Source organism: Tachypleus tridentatus, chromosome 9 (assembly GCF_004210375.1).
Source record: "Tachypleus tridentatus isolate NWPU-2018 chromosome 9, ASM421037v1, whole genome shotgun sequence".
Lineage (NCBI taxonomy): Eukaryota > Metazoa > Arthropoda > Merostomata > Xiphosura > Limulidae > Tachypleus > Tachypleus tridentatus.
Genome location: NC_134833.1, coordinates 147,350,292 through 147,367,871, shown reverse-complemented (window position 1 = coordinate 147,367,871; position 17,580 = coordinate 147,350,292). Strand labels below are relative to the sequence as shown.

General features: G+C 35.6%; 1 protein-coding gene across 1 annotated transcript; it reads left to right on the top strand.

The window, feature by feature from the left end:
- The first annotated feature begins 10,685 nt into the window (after positions 1–10,685).
- Positions 10,686–11,153, top strand: LOC143227520 (protein FAM200C-like). The gene has a single exon (XM_076458960.1). It carries the CDS (start codon positions 10,686–10,688, stop codon positions 11,151–11,153), a length of 468 nt encoding a protein of 155 aa, XP_076315075.1.
- Positions 11,154–17,580: the final 6,427 nt, after the last annotated feature.

Here is a 17,580-nt window from a genome sequence, read left to right as displayed (position 1 = left end):
AGCCATCAACAATCCCAAAACTATCTTTTCTTTCTCAAATCTATCAAACAGACCTTGTGCTTTAAATGCTACATCTGAATTTTCACTTGCTAATTCAGGCAAAGAATCAACAATGTCACTGTAGTGATCATTAGCACATGTAATTGCAGATAGACTGCACAACCAGCGTGTTGGACACAGTGGGCGGATGCATTTAACTGGACCATTGTGCATGCCTGCCGATACAATATTTTCTAAGATTGTCTTGTATTTCCCTGACCTCTGAAGCAAGACACCAAGTTCGTGTACCCACTGGATAGAATCTCGAACACATTCACAAGCTTCAACTGCATGTTGCATTGTTAAACTATCCTTGTGTGCTCCGCAGTGAAAAAACAAAGCTGAAGGTTGCTTCTCTTTTATTTTTGCCTGGCATCCACTGTATGCACCACTCATGTTAGCGGGTCTATCATAAGTTTGTGCTCTTAATCCTGATAGTGGTAAATTGAGTCTACTTTGTACATCAAGTAGAGTCGAGGATATTGTTTCACCAGTTGTATTGGAAACACTGTACAAACCTAGAAATATCTCATGGACGTCAAGGTTCTCATCTACGTATCGTACACATTGCTTCCTGTTCGGCACCCGTAACACCTTGAGTGCCATCAACCATTAATGCAAAGATTTTACTTTGCTACACTTTTTGTGCTATGTTCCTCAGTATTGGATGGCTGAACATCTCCATTGTTTTATTCTGAGCCTGGGGTGATGTGAATGTGGTTTTCTTTGACAAGTAGGCCGTCAGCTCAGAATCTTCCACTTCCGGGAGCTTCATTACCTGCAGGAAGTTCCTCTCCGTATCAATATGTCCCCATAATTCTATATCTTGATGTAGTAAGGAACGTAAACTTCTGAATATTTTGGCTAGACTTCTTTTGCATTCTTCCTGTTGCTTCTATTTTCCATCATGTAGCTTGACAGTCACTGGAGTTACATCAAGTGAACCTTGTTGAGATTAGCAAATCTGTGCTGAGAGGAGGATTGGTGTTCGTTGAATTTCTGTTTTGCCTTTATCCAGTTCCAAAAACCGGTGGATATGAAAGTATACTCGACTGGCCTCTCCAATTATCTTGTAAAAAGGCCTCTATTTTCCGCCTTGGCACAATGAAAGCATATAACCTTTTGAGTCTGATTATCGAAGTGCAGCCATGAGAACTCATCAAACCACTTGCCCTGGAAGTTGATATTTTGAGATTTTGCTTTCTGTCGTGGTGTTAGTTGTGCGTCTGGATGATATGGCTTCCCACACTCTATCTGTGGAGTGTCAGATTTTTCATCACTGCACAAACTTGTTTCACAACTAACTAATGGTTCATGATGTGCAATAGTTGTACAAGAATTTTCAGACTCGTCCTCTGATGAACAAGGTATTTCCTCTGCATGGGAGTTTCTATTTTTTTGCTTGAGGTTATTGGATTATCTACATTGTCACTTGTAGTACTAGTAACTGACTTGTCGAACTGTCTAATATCGGAAAGTTTCAGACGCTTGATTGCCATAATTGGAATCTGTTTCCCAGATGACTCAACAGGCTAAAATACAGTCTTTATTGAACACTCTAACGTAAAACGAACGAAGATAGAATAGAATGGAATTAGGACTGAACTGTACAATGTATTTAAGTCGAACGCGCGAACGTCATAGTGACTACCGAGGCGACAGACCACCTGGGCATCGCTAGGACAATAATGTGTGCTAGTTACAACACAAGTAATTACAAGTTTCTAGAAAAATTCTTAATCAATCACAAATATATTATATTCCTGTTAAAGCTCATGAAAAGGCAAACACGTTGTGATATATTGCCTGTAAGCACGTCTATTAAATAAAAACACCTAAACAAAAACTAGCAATACAAGTCGAGTAGAGGCTTCAGGCCGTTGAAATCGCTCCTTTTGTGTTCTAATTATGCAAGAAAATACAATATTTTTACTATCTATGATAAGAGAATATATTGTTCTTTTACCATAAAGCACCAGCACTTTATTAGAGGGCGGTGATAATCTAAAATTTCATGGATTAATGAGGGCTACAAAAACAGGTCTAATGAGCCCTGTTGTAATATTGAGGGTCAGACTAAAGGGAGCGTAGGGGGTGTGATGTAAGGCGCCTCTGGATCCGAGAGGCCCGAAACTGTCGATAACTGTACACTAAACATACTCTATGGTCATACTCTATGCCTTCGGCAGCTAAGGAGAGTAAGGCGTTCGACAATAAAACCGGCTAGACATGCATAAAAACAACTGGCGAAGGAAAACCGCATAATGTACACATAAGATGGATACAGCTACAAGCTACAATGGCCTGCCGGATCGAGCTCACAGGAGTATACGCTTGAGAGTAATATTTTCTAATTTCATGCTCTGTTCAATCTGTTGTGATGAAAATTTTATTTAATCTTACACTACGTACAAGACGTACGTAGATTCTGTGATAGTGATTGCACGCCTTGCATGTATACTTAGGCCTACTGACTGATACTTACGAACTATCACTTTGATCGAAAGGCTTAGAAGCACGCCTATATTAAAGTTGTAAATTTCGGCTACTGAAAAAGCCTACATCTAGGCATAATTATGTAATTCGATTGGTAAGAACACGAAAATCGCAAGAACAAACACACAATATGTAGGCCTATGATGCAATAAAACAATTCAACAGACAAAACTGTAGGGGTGATCATTATATGCACCACACACCCACCTAAAATAAAGGTGGGATGTATACCCCCATCCCACCAGGATCTACGCCCCTGTCCAATTTGGCAAACTCTCTGTATACATGATAAGTATTTCTGCTGACAGTTAATGATTCAATAAAGAAACATGAACATTGGACAGTACATGTTGTCATCATTTCTGTGATCAAAATGCTACATACAAAGCTAGTTTTACTTTGTATGTAATACTATTCAGTAACAAAACAATTAACAATCACAAAATAAACAAACAAGTATTACGACTATAGTTTTGGAAGCGTGTGTTTAGGACACCAGTAAACATCGGTCAAGTTCCTTTCAGCTATCACCTGTCCAGCAGAGTCTAGAAAGAACAAGCAATGCATTCCAAATGCCTGGTAGCACAGTAAAGTGCCCCAAATCAAAATTACGGTTTGTATCAAGAGCAGTTCAGTTTGTAAGTTTGGCCTTTCACCTTGGTATAGCTTGTCTAAAAGTAGGGGAACACTTTCTCATGATTTATGACGCTTAAATATACGGCACTGCTAATAGCAGTTTTCCCTAATTTGTATAGTAACATAAGCATGTTTTATTTCACCAATCATCAATAACTGTCCATATTTCTACCTGTTGCTAATTATCTCATCCAGTCAATATTAAAAGAGTGTCGATAAAAGATAAACAAAAGCATACTTACTTTGGAGATCCCGAGAGCACTTAATCCATAGGACTTGTGTATCTGGGAGACATTTCGTAACTTCTCAGTATACATTACAAATATATCTGCTGACAGTTCTTAAAGTTATATTTATAAATTACATCAACAAAGATATAATCAAACCTTCAGAATTAGCAGTCGTGAAAGTTGAGTGCTTGTTGCAAGGAGAGAACTTAAAATTCTACTGTATGATAAACAAAGGTTTGTTGTATGTATTATAGTTATTTTGATAATTGTCTGGATTTAGGATACCAAAGTGGGAATTTTTTATTGGTTTTTGTTTAAAATTAGAACAAATTGATGACAAAGACCATTATAAAGTAATCTATATTGACTCTTTTAAAGTTAGAACAAACTGATGACAAAGAGCGTTATAAAGACCATCTCTATTGTCTCTGAAGTTAAAACAAATTGACGAGAGTTGAAGGTTGTAACATCTCCATTATCTCTCTAAATCTTAATTATAGTTAACGACACATCTTTTTTCAGTAAACATGTAAACATTTGTTTGATAATACTACTACCCTTACCCTTATTCTTCTGTTTTGTGAAACTTATGCTTTCAATCTTTACTTTGTTCCACAGATTTGTTTGATAATACTGCTACCCTTACCCTTATTCTTCTGCGGTGATAAGCGAACGTGGACTAAGTAGAACCAGTTGCTTTTTATGCAATAATTAATATTTTCACTTTTTGGGCGACTTTTTCTGCACATTTATGTAAGCCTTCAAAGTGTTATTTTAAAATACCTTAAGATACACAAAGAACAATACAGTTTTGAAGGATGCGTTTTGATTTCCAGTGTCTTACTAAAATATTTTCATCTTTATTGAAAGTGTATCTAATTGGTTAGCATTTTGAGTCTCGAGTTATTTTATTTACAGGACTGGATATGTAAAACTATATTATTTCTCAAAATGTACGAGTATAAATTGTATGTTCATAAAATGTCTCCTACTACATTCCAGGATCACAGTCTCTGTTTTCAGTGAGGATGCCATGTTCAAACGTTACTACTTGACAGGTTGTGGTAAGTATTTGAAAATAATACGAATCTTATTTTATTTATTCGTTGTACCTTGCTATTATGGGTTTAGTTTTAAACCTTAGCTACTTGACATCTTTAATTAACTGGTACTATATTAACTACTTAATTTAACTCTTGTTACATGGAGCTTAAACATCATACAACTATTGTTTAAGCAGTTTCAACATCATTATTATTACCATTTTGTTTTCATCCATGTGTGTGTGTGTGTGTGTTTATCACAAATATTTCTCGAAAACAGTTGGGTAGATTTGAACGAAAGATAGTATACACTTGGACTATGACCCAACTTTGAAATGATTAATATTTGGAGGGCCGATGTCAAAGGTAACAGCGAGTTCACGAAAAAAAATCATAATTGTTACCATGAAGTCCGATTTTGTACACTACTTTTGTTTTATATCTTATACAAAAACGAACGGATTTGTTAAAACTTTGTAATCATACGTGGAATATTATTACCTATTGTTCGTTGATGTTCATAACGACAAACATTCAGACACATTTTCATATGTTTTAAGGACCAAATATGGTCAACGCCATTCAGGTACTGGTATTATTATTTAAAAAATCAATATTGTTTTATTAATCACGGAATTAAAGGTATTGCGTTGAGCAGGTTACAAAATCGTAATTTAGAATGCACTTGATTACTGATAAATTTAACGCCATCGTTGTGTATCGCTTAAAACATCCTGTAATTATCAATCTGATTTAGAAACATTGTTGTAGAGCAGCACTTGGTTGAGTGAGGCCTGTTTCTTAGAAAAATAACGTTATTTAAACAAACCTGTTTCTTTTATAAACAATACCAAACATGGAAACGTACCAATTGTCGAAATTAATATAAAACAGTACACTGAATATTTGGTTTGCGAGTTATTTTTATACGTTTGGTAAGCATTATAATGTTTTGTTTTTAATTAGAAGCCTTGACTATACCATTTCTTTCCAACTTGAGAATAAAAGATTGTTTGGTCTCAGTTGTTAAGAATAACGATATGGATGTTAGATAGATATAAAATTAAGAAAAAATAGATATATGAAGTTCAGATAGCAAGACGATTAAAAATAGAGATGGGGATGTGAAGCAAGGTAAGATATTACAAAATGGAGATGTGAGGAACAAATGTTTAGGAAAAGCTGTAATAATTGTATTAAAGTGTGTGAACGAAAGTTTTGGTTTTAAAGCGAAGTTTAATAGTTTGTTTGAGAAGGAATAGAAATACAGACCGATACACGTTTGGTTATGTATGTACATTAGGGGTATCAACACTGAATTACAGTAGCTGTAGATTCATCTTTCTTTTATTACAATGGAAGAAGCTTTTACGTGGTGCTGTTAATGAAGTTTCTTAAACCAAGGAAAATTTCCGAAATACCAGTTCGTAAACAGCGATAAAGAACTGTACAATTTTAATTTATACACATGAAACAAAAGTTACATATGAGCTAATGACTCCACAATATTTCACTAAACAGAGTTCATAGTTCTAGTTAATGACCTTCCGTTGGAGAGACCGTGGTAGCGCCTTCGCCAGCCTCCCGACACCGACGTTCTACACCTTCCGTTGGAGAGATCGTGGTAGCGCCTTCGCAAGCCTCCCGACGCCGACGTTCTGTATCCTTCGTCATTTGATTATCGTCCGTAACGAATACATTGGATATAGATGAGTCTCTAGGGTAAAAAATGCAATGACGCGAGGTTAAAATATAAAAACAAAATTACTAAAACAATCTTACACTCCATTATTACGAAATTCTAAAATACGTATAGAATAACTAAAACCATAAACCTCTCATTCTTCTCATCTGCTGGTATTTATACAACTCGTCTTTGATAAATTCTAAGAGCTCTGAAATTGCGCATGCTCATAAATATCCCGTAGAGAGAACAGTCCGTATGCATTGTATGATAGAGAGAGATACATATGTTCCTTACTATTTGCATATTGGGAATATTCTCTAAACAGTATTATAATTATCGTTGAATGCGCTATGTACGGATGGCACGGACACTAGTTTTAAAGTAACACAAAACTCATCTAGATTTTCTGATCCACATGCCATGAAAAGGTACATATAGTGTCTTACCTACCGTAATCGCTCTTTTATAAGAAAGATACACTTTCTATTAACTTATAGAGCGAAATCGTATACATGAGCTTTGACCATTATGTTTATTATAATACTATCTTAAAGTCTGGAATCTATTAAATACATTTTACAACCAACTAATCCTCGTATACCATCTTACAAAAATAGTAAACAAACATATACAAGAAAAAACCAAATCATAATTCAGTCGACAAGTAAAACTGGCTACTGAACTTAAAAAGAAAAACAAAAAGGATTGAAACTGACAAAACATAGGGACCCATATTTTATATTCATAAAATATTGTAAATTATTCATAAAAGAAATATTTTAAGGTTACCTGATTGAAAACTATAATGATTCTAATGAAATTCCGATATAGCTATACAGAAAGTAGGTAAGTTCGTAATATCAGTCTGATTTTAGATTCAGTGAAGCAGAAAGGATTTCAAACACTTTTAATGTTATGTAATTAATAATGTATGTTCCATTATTATTAATTACTCCTTGCCAACGATTCACAAGCTTCTTCCATAAAATTGTTGGGGTTTGGAGGAAAAGAATGTAGAGAGGGTAGTTTTGAGATGTTTATGTGTTCCAAGCTCTTTTCTATCAAGATAGTTCTGCAAACTTCAGAAGAGATGAGAATCAGATGGAGCAAATTCTGGAGAATAAGAGGAATGATGGAAATTTTAACCAGTCTAGCTCTTCGATCTTTGCAGATGTAATCCTTGTTGTATGGGGCCGTGCATTATCCTGGTGTAACACAACACCTTTAAGATTGACAAAAGTAGGCTTCTTATCTTTCAGTGCAACATTGAAGCGCACGAACTGTTTTGACAATAGAAGTCTGAAGTAATCCTTGGATTGAGTGGCACCAACTCAAAGTAGATCACACCAACGATATCCCACCAAATGCTTAACAAGACTTTCCTAGAGTCTAACTCCATTTTGGGCTGTGCTTTAGCCAATTTACCTCCACTGATCCGTTATCTGCGGCATTTAGAAACTGCTATAAAATATCAATTTTTTCACATCCAGTCACTAACATGTCCAAAAACGGTGAGTTACGTTGACGAGAAGACAGATAAGTACAAATGTCCACTCTTGTTCTAAGGTTGGCTTCTGTCAAATCATGGGGAACCTTACGTTTTAAGAGTTGACACTTTTCCAAGTTGTTGCAGATGACGGTGAACTGTTGAATAGGTTGAATTAAGCTTCTGTGCTAGTTCTCCAACTGTAACAGCACAATCTTCATCAAGTGCACCAGCAGAACGTCAGGAAATAAACAGGACGACCTGAACGTGGCGCATCACTTAAGGTGTAGACACATCCATCTTCATGATAGTTTATTTTATTAATGATCTGAAAAGTGGAGTTGGTTTAGGTTCTTCCATTTGTCTGGACAGGTGTATACATGTCTTAGTATGTATTGTAGTCATTACAACCTTCTAAAAAGAAAGAAATAGTGATTCCCTTCTGTATTAAATTTTGGGGCATTACTATTGGGATAACCTGATATAAATGAATTATTTTCCTTCTGAAGTGTTCAGTATTCGGTGAAGTGGCATGTCCTTTTATATCTCTGTCTGTTTTGATTCCATTTTTTAAGTTTATTTGCTAGTTCTACCTAGCTTTTGTGTTTAGTGATTTTTCGTATTTGTTTAGGTTAAATACTGAGTACAATATTTTGTAGGTTAGGTATTTTAAACATAATTTACGGGACATAAAATGCAAGCTCACATTATTTAGAGCTGTAATTTTTATTCTAGAAAAATATGATACCGGACTTAAGTGTTGTAAGTCCAAAAATTTACTTACCTAACCGAGGGACAATTACACATTGGACAAATTCGTGTGATATATAAAATTGAATGGCACAAATTGTGTTATTCTAGTTGAGAACAAGCGTAAGACACTACCAACATACATGTATTTGAAACTATAAATATAGTCATAATGAAAATATCTTTAATTCACTAAAGCAGTGGAGTTCGTTGAGTCAGTCTCAGGTGTTTGGCGAAGGTCAAAACACGCACACTGTGTGTGTGTCCATTCCGTTCATTCCACTCGTATGATTCGTGACGCCATGCCCACTTGGTTTGTTTGTTTGTTTCTTTAGGAATTTCACACAAAGCTACGGGAGGCTATCTGTGCTAGCCGTCCCTAATTTAGCAGTGTATGCCTTGAGCAGGGGTTCTTAACCAGGGGTGCGAAGATGATTCCCAAGGGGTGCGAGGATGCCCATGAATAATTAAAGCAAATCCAAATTTTTACATAAGAGTATGCTTTATATTTCTCCTAAGAAGAAACATTTTTGCTTCAGCAGTGTTCCGAGATAAAGTTAAACCTAAACCTGATTTCCTAATGAAGTGGTAAAGTTGCATCAGATTCCAATACAGGGTAAACAAACGGGTATGTCATTTGGATAGACGAGGAAGGGACGCATACAGGACACGTGTGCAACACGGAGAGAGAGGGAGGTTATCATCACGTCTCAGTCCACACCACCCATCCGTGCCATCAACACGTGAGTTATGGTTTCCCTGTTTCAATGTTATTTTTTTTTCTGATGCATAACAGTAGGGTGGAAGATTGGTTATGTATTATTTCAGATTTTGCTTTCTACACATTTATTTAAATGAGCGATGGGTTGTTTACATAACATACATTATCACTGTAGCAGTGTAGCCGTTACAATATTTTCATAGAATGTATTGTCATGCCTACAAATCTACTGATTAAACCAGGTATTTCAGTCTCTCCATGACATATTTTAGAGATAATTCATAAAAAAAAGAAAACACCTACACATGAATGTGTTTCTTTTCCAGATTTGTCTGCAGTATGTCGAAGAAACGAAAGTGGAATGACGAATATGTCAAGTTTGGTTTCACCTGTACTACAGAGAAAGATGGGACACAACGTCCACAGTGTATCCTGTGCAGCACACTCTTCTCCAATGCGAACTTGAAGCCATCAAAGCTTGATGAACATTTCCAGAACAAACATGGTGGCAGGGATGCAGGAAATGACATTGTGACATTAAGGGTCAAAAGAGCTAGGTTTGATCAGGTTGGCACATTGCCGACTTATGGATTTTCGCCAACAGAGAAACCTTTACTGAGTGCTTCTTATGAAGTTGCATACCAGATTGCTAAATCAAAGAAACCCCATACAATTGGTGAGGAACTGATCAAGCCATGTGCCCTTGAAATGGCAAAGATTGTTCTCCGCAAGGAAGCTGAGAAGAAACTCCAACAAGTGTCTTTGTCAAATGATGTAATCCATAACCGAATCATCGACATGAGTGTTGACATCCTGGAACAAGTTGTAGCTGACATCAAGGCTAGTCCAGTTAAGATTAGCCTACAAGTGGATGAATCAACAGATGTATCCAACTGTTGTCAGCTATTGGCAGTAGTTCGTTACGTGAAGGAGAAAAAGTGGAAGAAAGTTTCCTTTTCTGTCAGTCCTTAAAGACAACTGCACAAGCTATAGATGTGCTTAACAAAATACAAGAATTTTTCTCAAGAAACGAACTTCACCTTGACAAAATTGGTTCAATATGTACAGATGGTGCACCAGCAATGCTGGGCAATCGTTCTGGGTTTGCTGCATTAATGAGGAAAGAAGTTCCTAATCTGAAAATCACTCACTGCTTTCTTCATCGTCACTCTCTTACAGCAAAGACATTGCCCCCAGATCTCAAGAAAACTCTGGATATTTGTGTCAAGGTTGTAAACTTTATTCGCAGCCGAGCTTTGAATCATCGATTGTTTCAGTCACATTGTGAGGAAATGGGTCAGGAACACACTGCTCTTTTGTACCACACTGAAGTGAGGTGGTTGTCACGTGGTTGTGTGCTGTTTCGCGTGTTTGAACTGAGAGGAGAAATTCATCAGTTTCTCCGTGAAAGGGTACAAGAACTGGCTATATATTTCAAAGAACCTAGTTTTGTTCAGATGCTTGCCTATTTGGCTGATGTGTTTTTAGCTCTCAATGAACTCAATCTCTCTCTGCAAGGAAGGGGACTCAACATTGTGACTGCAAGCGCGAAATTGGCTGCATTCAAAGAAAAACTTGTCTTGTGGATCTTGTGAAGATGGGGAATTTGGCAAATTTCCCCTGCCTGGAAGAGACAGTCACAGAAAATTCTACCCTGCATCCAGACTTTGTTGCAAAAGTTGTTGAACATATGCAGATGCTGCGTACTTCATTTGAGGGTTACTTCTCGTGTGGAGAGCTGCAAACCTATGACAACTGGATCCTGAATCCTTTCATGCAGAATTTGGAAGATGTCAGCGGCATCAAGGAAGATCTCATCGACCTTAGACACAATCGTGAAATCCAAACGGAGTTCACCAATAGTCAACTGGAACACTTCTGGGCTTCTCAGCTGCAAGCATACCCTGCATTAGCGAAGAAAGCTCTTGAAGTGCTGGTACCATTTGCAACTACTTACTTGTGTGAACAAGGATTTTCTTGTCTACTTCAGATTCAAACAAAATGCAGAAATCGGCTGAATTCTGAACATGACATGCGAGTGGCACTCAGTACAAAGACGCCATGATTTGATGCCATCATAGAGAAAAAACAGCAGCAACGAAGTCACTACGTTTACTGTGCATTACAGGCTAAATAAAAACATCATTAACAAAATTGAAATTAATTTTTCATTATGTACCCTGAATTTTTGTCTTGAAAAAAGGTATGCTGTATGTATGAAGATTTAAAAAAAATTTTTGATTACATCAACTTTGTATTTTTAGCTTTTTTTATATTTAAGTTTCCAGGGGGTGCGAGAAATGATTACAGATTTGAAAGGGGTGCAAACACTGAAAAAGGTTAAGAACCACTGGCCTGGAGGGAAGGCAACTAGTCATCACCACCCACCGCCAACTCTTGGGCTACTCTTTTACCAACGAATAGTGGGATTGACCGTAACATTATAACGCCCCCACGGCTGGGAGGGCGAGCATGTTTGGCGCGACCGGGATGCGAACCCTCGATCCTCAGATTACGAGTCGCACGCCTTAACACACTAGGCCATACTGGGCCTGCCCACTTGGCCATCATTGGCTGCGGCTGATCACGTCACATCACTTGGCCTTAATATCTGTGCTGCAGAAAACTTCGAGCGCTTAGTAGTCGATCTGTGACTGCAGTAATCCTGCGTCAGTTTTTATTTTTTCCTAAACTTTCGATCTTGTGCGTAATAGTGCCCTGAAGCACCGCATTTTCAAAGAGCTATGTAATCAAATGGGCTCTGAATTTGAGGTACTTCTGTGCCTTTCTAACGATCGGTGGTTATCCCAGAAAAAGGTACTGAATCGTGTTTTTGCCATGCGTGTGGAATTAGCACTGTTTTAGCGCGAGCACCAACATTGTCATGTGGATTGCTTCGAAAATCTGAGTACACTCTAATTTTGGCGTACGTTACCGATATCTTCAATGCTTTCAGTCATCTCAATCAACAGATGCGGGGTGGTGGGGTCAACATCATCGAAGCGGAAAAACACCTGAAGGTTTTTAAAAAAAGCTACCATTATGGAAACGACGAACATAGAATGATAACTTTGCAAACTTTCCCCTGTTGGACGACTGCATAAGTAAGATCGAAGATGTCTCTGAAGAAGATGTTTCTGTTCTCGGGGAACTGAAGTAATCGATTTCCATGCACTCAGATGAGCTTATTTCCTTACATGAGAGTCATATCCAGCATGTGTGAGACAGCCGTTCACGTTTAATGTTGCGAATAGTGTTTAGTGTTTACCTCGATGAAATCATTGAACTTCAGCAGAGCCAGGTTCAACAGAAACATTTCAGAACAACAACGCTCCCAACGTTCTGGTGTCACAAAATCGTAGCGTACCCTCTTGTTGCTAAGAAAGCCCTTGAGATACTCATACCGTTTGTTTTAACATATCTTTGCGAGCAAACCTTTTCGAGGATGGTAGACATAAATACCAAGAAAAGGAACATACTTTGTTGCGAAAATGATATGAGAGTGGCACTTGCCAAGGTGAAGCCGCGCATTTCTAAACTTGTCTCTGAGAGGCAACAGCAAAAGTCACATTGATTTGCAGTAAATATTCATTGAGTTATATTTTGTTTTTGTGTGAAATTCATGTTTTGTTGGTTTTGTTCTTTGAGCACAGTGATATTATGTGGAACTGATGCATGGCTCATTTTGTGCACTAGTAAAATATCTACTTATGTTTTGAATTTGAAAAAATCATATTTTATTTTTTCAATTACGAAGGGTTTACTGAAACTTCCGGGGCTCAGTACCTCAAACAAGGTTAAGAACCACTGCACTAAAGTAAGTACACATTTATCTCTGAGGTTTAGGAAACGTTCGAATTACGAAATATTATAGACCCTCAATTGTAACCTCCTAGTACTTAACCATAGACCGTCAACAATACTGAATTTACGTGTCTCAGAAGTAGTTTAGAAGACGCAATTAAATTAGGAACAATGAAATGGTTTATTGTTTTAACAGTTTGTGTGTGGATATGGAAAATGTTAAATGCACAGTTTGTGAAGAAAATCTCATGTCAAATAATGAGCATATTTCATGTAAGGATTTGTGTAAAGGCTGTTATATCAATGTCATTTTAAAACGTGCAGGAATAAACAACTTAATAGATATACAAACCAAATCAACTAGAAAAGTTGTGGAAGAAATCATGAGAGTATGGATACTGACAGCATTTAATAATCATTTCATGGAATTCGTTATGAAAACTTTATAAAAATATAAATAAACTCACGTCTTACATATCGTAAATGTATATTTATCATACCAATACTTCATTATTACAGCTACTTTAGAAGCTATCGATACCCAAGTTCACTGATTTAGTTGAATCTGATCTGGAACACTCTTATTCGTAAATAGAACCTTGATAAATGTGTTTTTCAAAGCTCAACGTCATAAAAACATGTGGATATGTCATTAACGTTTCTAAAAAAAGAGAGTAACTTCTGTATTTGTTTACTTTAAATTAAATGTTTTTGGATCCAAAACTAATATTTCAGTTTTAAACATCAATTAGTTTGTAAATATTCTTCAACATACAGTGTAGCTTCAGTTGTTTTCTGAATCTTTAGTTTTCTTGAACCGCAGAATAAAAAATGAAAACTTTCACATTTACAGCGTGTAACTATGTTATCAAATTTTTCGATCCCTAAAAGGATATGCAGCGTAGCTTTCAAAAAACTTTATTTTATGAATCTGTCTATTTGGTTAAATTTTTTTAAATTTTTTTTATCATTATTTCGTATTGGTTAGAGACGCAGTTTGGTTAGATTCAGTAAAGTTTAGAACAGTGATGGAATTCAAATATTCTAATAACCGGTTATACGTCGCGTTACACACCACATGTTTGTGTGATTAAAATAACAACAACAATATCTTACTCAAATAATTTATTCAGCATGATTTAAATATTTCAAATTGCCATTTGATTATCATGAAAATTTTTATTCCTTCCACGCTTGAACCCGTTGTGATCAGCTGTGTGTATTTTCATAGCCAGATTTGAACTGGAAAAGTGGGATTCTGTGAAACCAGTGGGAGGCCAATCAAATCAATTGTCATCAGGTTTGCCACATTTTCAACTGTAAGGCGGCTTCTTTGATCTGAATATATAATATTCATTATTGAAAACCCTTTTTCTGCTTCTGCGGAACTAAGAATACCGCTATTGATAATATTTTTAGCCTTTTGTACAGTTCTTGAAATCTCATGATTATGGTGATTTCGAAGGACATTTTTCACATAGTCACAGAAATCATTAATGCTGATTTCGTGATGAAAGAACTTACTGAATTCATACAATTTGTCATATGCGTCTTCCCAACGCAACAACTTTATCAGTACTCCAAAAATCTGGTTCAAGTATGTTTACCAGTTCATGAATTTTATTGTCATTTTCTTGTGCATTATTTGTTAATTTTAAGCGATCATAATTCATAATATTTCTCATCGCCATTCGAGTTTGATCATACATATATGGTATCACCAGAGATACCGAGTGTATTTTCAAGGTGTGTGTGTGTTGTTGCATAGACAGCCACACTAGGTTTTTCGTGTGTACAAACCCATGATTATAGGTTTCTAGTGCCTTATACTTACTTCTGTTCCAATGTGAATTATGTAGATTCAGATAATAAATATTCATGTTGCTGGAGTTACAATTCCAATGGTGATCTGCAAGCTACCCAACTCTTTAATGAAATGTAATAGTGGCAGATGTTGATGTATAGGAGACAGTAAACTACATTTCCAATGATTAACATCATGATGACAGATTCGACACCAACCAGCATTCATGACAGTCAGATGAATTTTAAAGCTATAAACTTAAGCTACATGCTAAGAACTTAAGTATTTGTTCTATTAAAAACAGATGACAAAAAGAGAATTATTTGTGAGTGGAGACAAAGAGAAGAAATTCCTCTAGGTTTCATAAAACTTCCATTGTTTCATTAAAGGGATAAATGTAATAGACTCGATAGATCTATTTTAGAAAAAAATTTTGCACCAAATATTTATAATTTTATGAAACAGGTTTCGTGTAGTTTTATAAAAAAATTCATTTGAATTACAACCATCTGTATAAAATGTAATAGTGTTATATTCTATAATATTTCCTTATTCATTTATAAAATTATTTCTAGAATTGTCGAGATTTGTTTCAAAACTCTATAATACATATTGGTAATGAAAGTATCAAAGAGTTTTGAACAATATTAATCTTGACTATATCACTTTCGCACGAAATTATTTTTTCAAACTTTCTTAATTAAAACGTGTAAATTCTTTAGATCTTGAGTTTTGAAGAGTAAAACTCATTGTTTGGTATTATTTGTGTTGAATTTCTCAACCCTGATTTTTACTTTTAAATTGTATTTTAAAACGTGGGTAATCACTGGAATTTATAAGTTCAACCTGGTAAAACTGATGCCGCAGAACCTTTATGTAGCAATTTATTTTATTGGACATTTGGTGAAATTATTATTATCCTGTTTTCCATTTTGGGAGGGGCCGGCATAGCCAGGAAGATAAGGCACTCGACTCGCCCTTTCATCCGTGGGGGCGTTATAATGTGAAGGTCAAAACCACTGTTCGTTGGTAAAAGAGTAGCCCAAGAGTTGGTGATGGGTTGTGATGACAACTTGCCTTCCCTCTACTCTTACACTGCCAAATTAGTGATGGCTAACGCAGATAACCCTCAAGTAGCTTTGCGCGAAATTCCAAACAAACCAAAATCTTCTGGGGTGATTGGGGAGAGGGCATTTGTGAAAGTAACATATTTAGTTATAGTATGATTGCATCTTAATAAATAATCAAATTTTGATTTTTTGTTACATGTTTGCATCCTTGATTCGTCACATCTGGACTGTATTAAGTGTTTTGTTACCTTCATATATCTTTTTATCAATCAAAGTTACTATTTTGTAACGTTTTACTTTATATTTGCTATCAAAATTCTGCATTTCGTTACACACTTCTACTCTATACCTAAAACGTTAGCCTTCTGTTTCGTAATTTAGAGTTTTTTCAATGTAAAGTTTCTTGATTAAACTTTCTTATATACTTTGAGAATCAGTAATTGACTATTCCCCTTATTTGAATAGTTTGGAATAAAATTTTCTCTCGTTGTATGTATCGTTCTAGAACAAACAGTCACACCTTTCGAAAGAAAAAAAAAAAAAAAAAACACTATGTCTTTTTCTGTTGAGATTTTTAAAATTCACAGTTGAAGTCTACTCAGCTGCTGGGAGTTTTTGGACCCCAACACTTAATTTTCAGTTATCTGTTTGCAAATATTGTTGCACAAAGGAATGGCTGATATTCCATTATCAACAAACTCAAGCGTTATCTAATGCAAAATGAATAATGTAAATTCATGTTTCCACTTTCTCCTGGTTTATTAAAAACTGTGTGAAAGTCCATCGTTTTAAAGAAATGTTTAGATCTGTCTTTGACCTCAGATTTGAGAAACATAACTATCTTTTACTGCCAAGTAATGTACGAGCGACTGGTAAGGTTAATGGGTTTATAATGAAAGTGACTGACATAATCGTATTTTCTATAATGTAAAAGTTGTCAAGTAATACCTGAGTTATTGGTATGTTTAATGGGTTTACAATGAAAGTGACTGACATTATTGTATTTTCTATAATGTAAAAGTTGTCAAGTAATATATGAGTTGTTGGTATGTATAATGAGCGGCATGCAATGGAAGGAAAATCTGTTTATGGTAAACGACAGTAAAACTGGGTTGGTTTAAGTGAGGTTGGACATTTGTTTAAGATCTGTAAATTCTCTGTATCAGTCATCACATCTGGTAAGATAAATGACATCAGTATAATAGCCACATTTGAAACAAAAGGAGCTTCTCAACAGAACTTAATTATAATTAATTAACTTTCTTGACACAAACAGACGAAGATCTATTAATTCCAAACAACTGACTTATCAGAAACAGTACCGTCCAAAACTTCAAACTTAAGTATAGTCTCAAGCAATGTTCTATATAAGAAAACTATTTTTATATGTAATGATATTTGATATTAAAGAAGAGAAATATGAAAGTATAAAATATTATCAGATCTGGAAACAACTAAAAAGTAATAAGGAACATAGTGGATGATAAAATCAAATTTAGCTCTAAAAACGTTACCAGTTCATGTGATAAATCTTGTATTTATCATTTCAAGAGTATTAAAGAATTTCACATGAAAGTTGCTATGGACTGGATTGAGGAACATTGTAACATCTACTGAACTGGTGATGATTACCCTTTAAAGCATTATAAACTGGTGCAATATTTACAATATTCCATGTGAAAGTTGCTCTGGTCATGATATCAGTACTATCACATAGAAATTGCCGGATTTGGTTTAGAAAATTCTTTACGGATTTGAGTATTGATATAATTAAACAACTTGACAAATAAATGTTTCTTTGTTTTTTGTTTTTT

Coding starts and splice junctions, on each gene's coding strand:
- LOC143227520 (XM_076458960.1), top strand. CDS start 10,686: ATGGGGAATTTGGCAAATTTCCCCTGCCTGGAAGAGACAGTCACAGAA.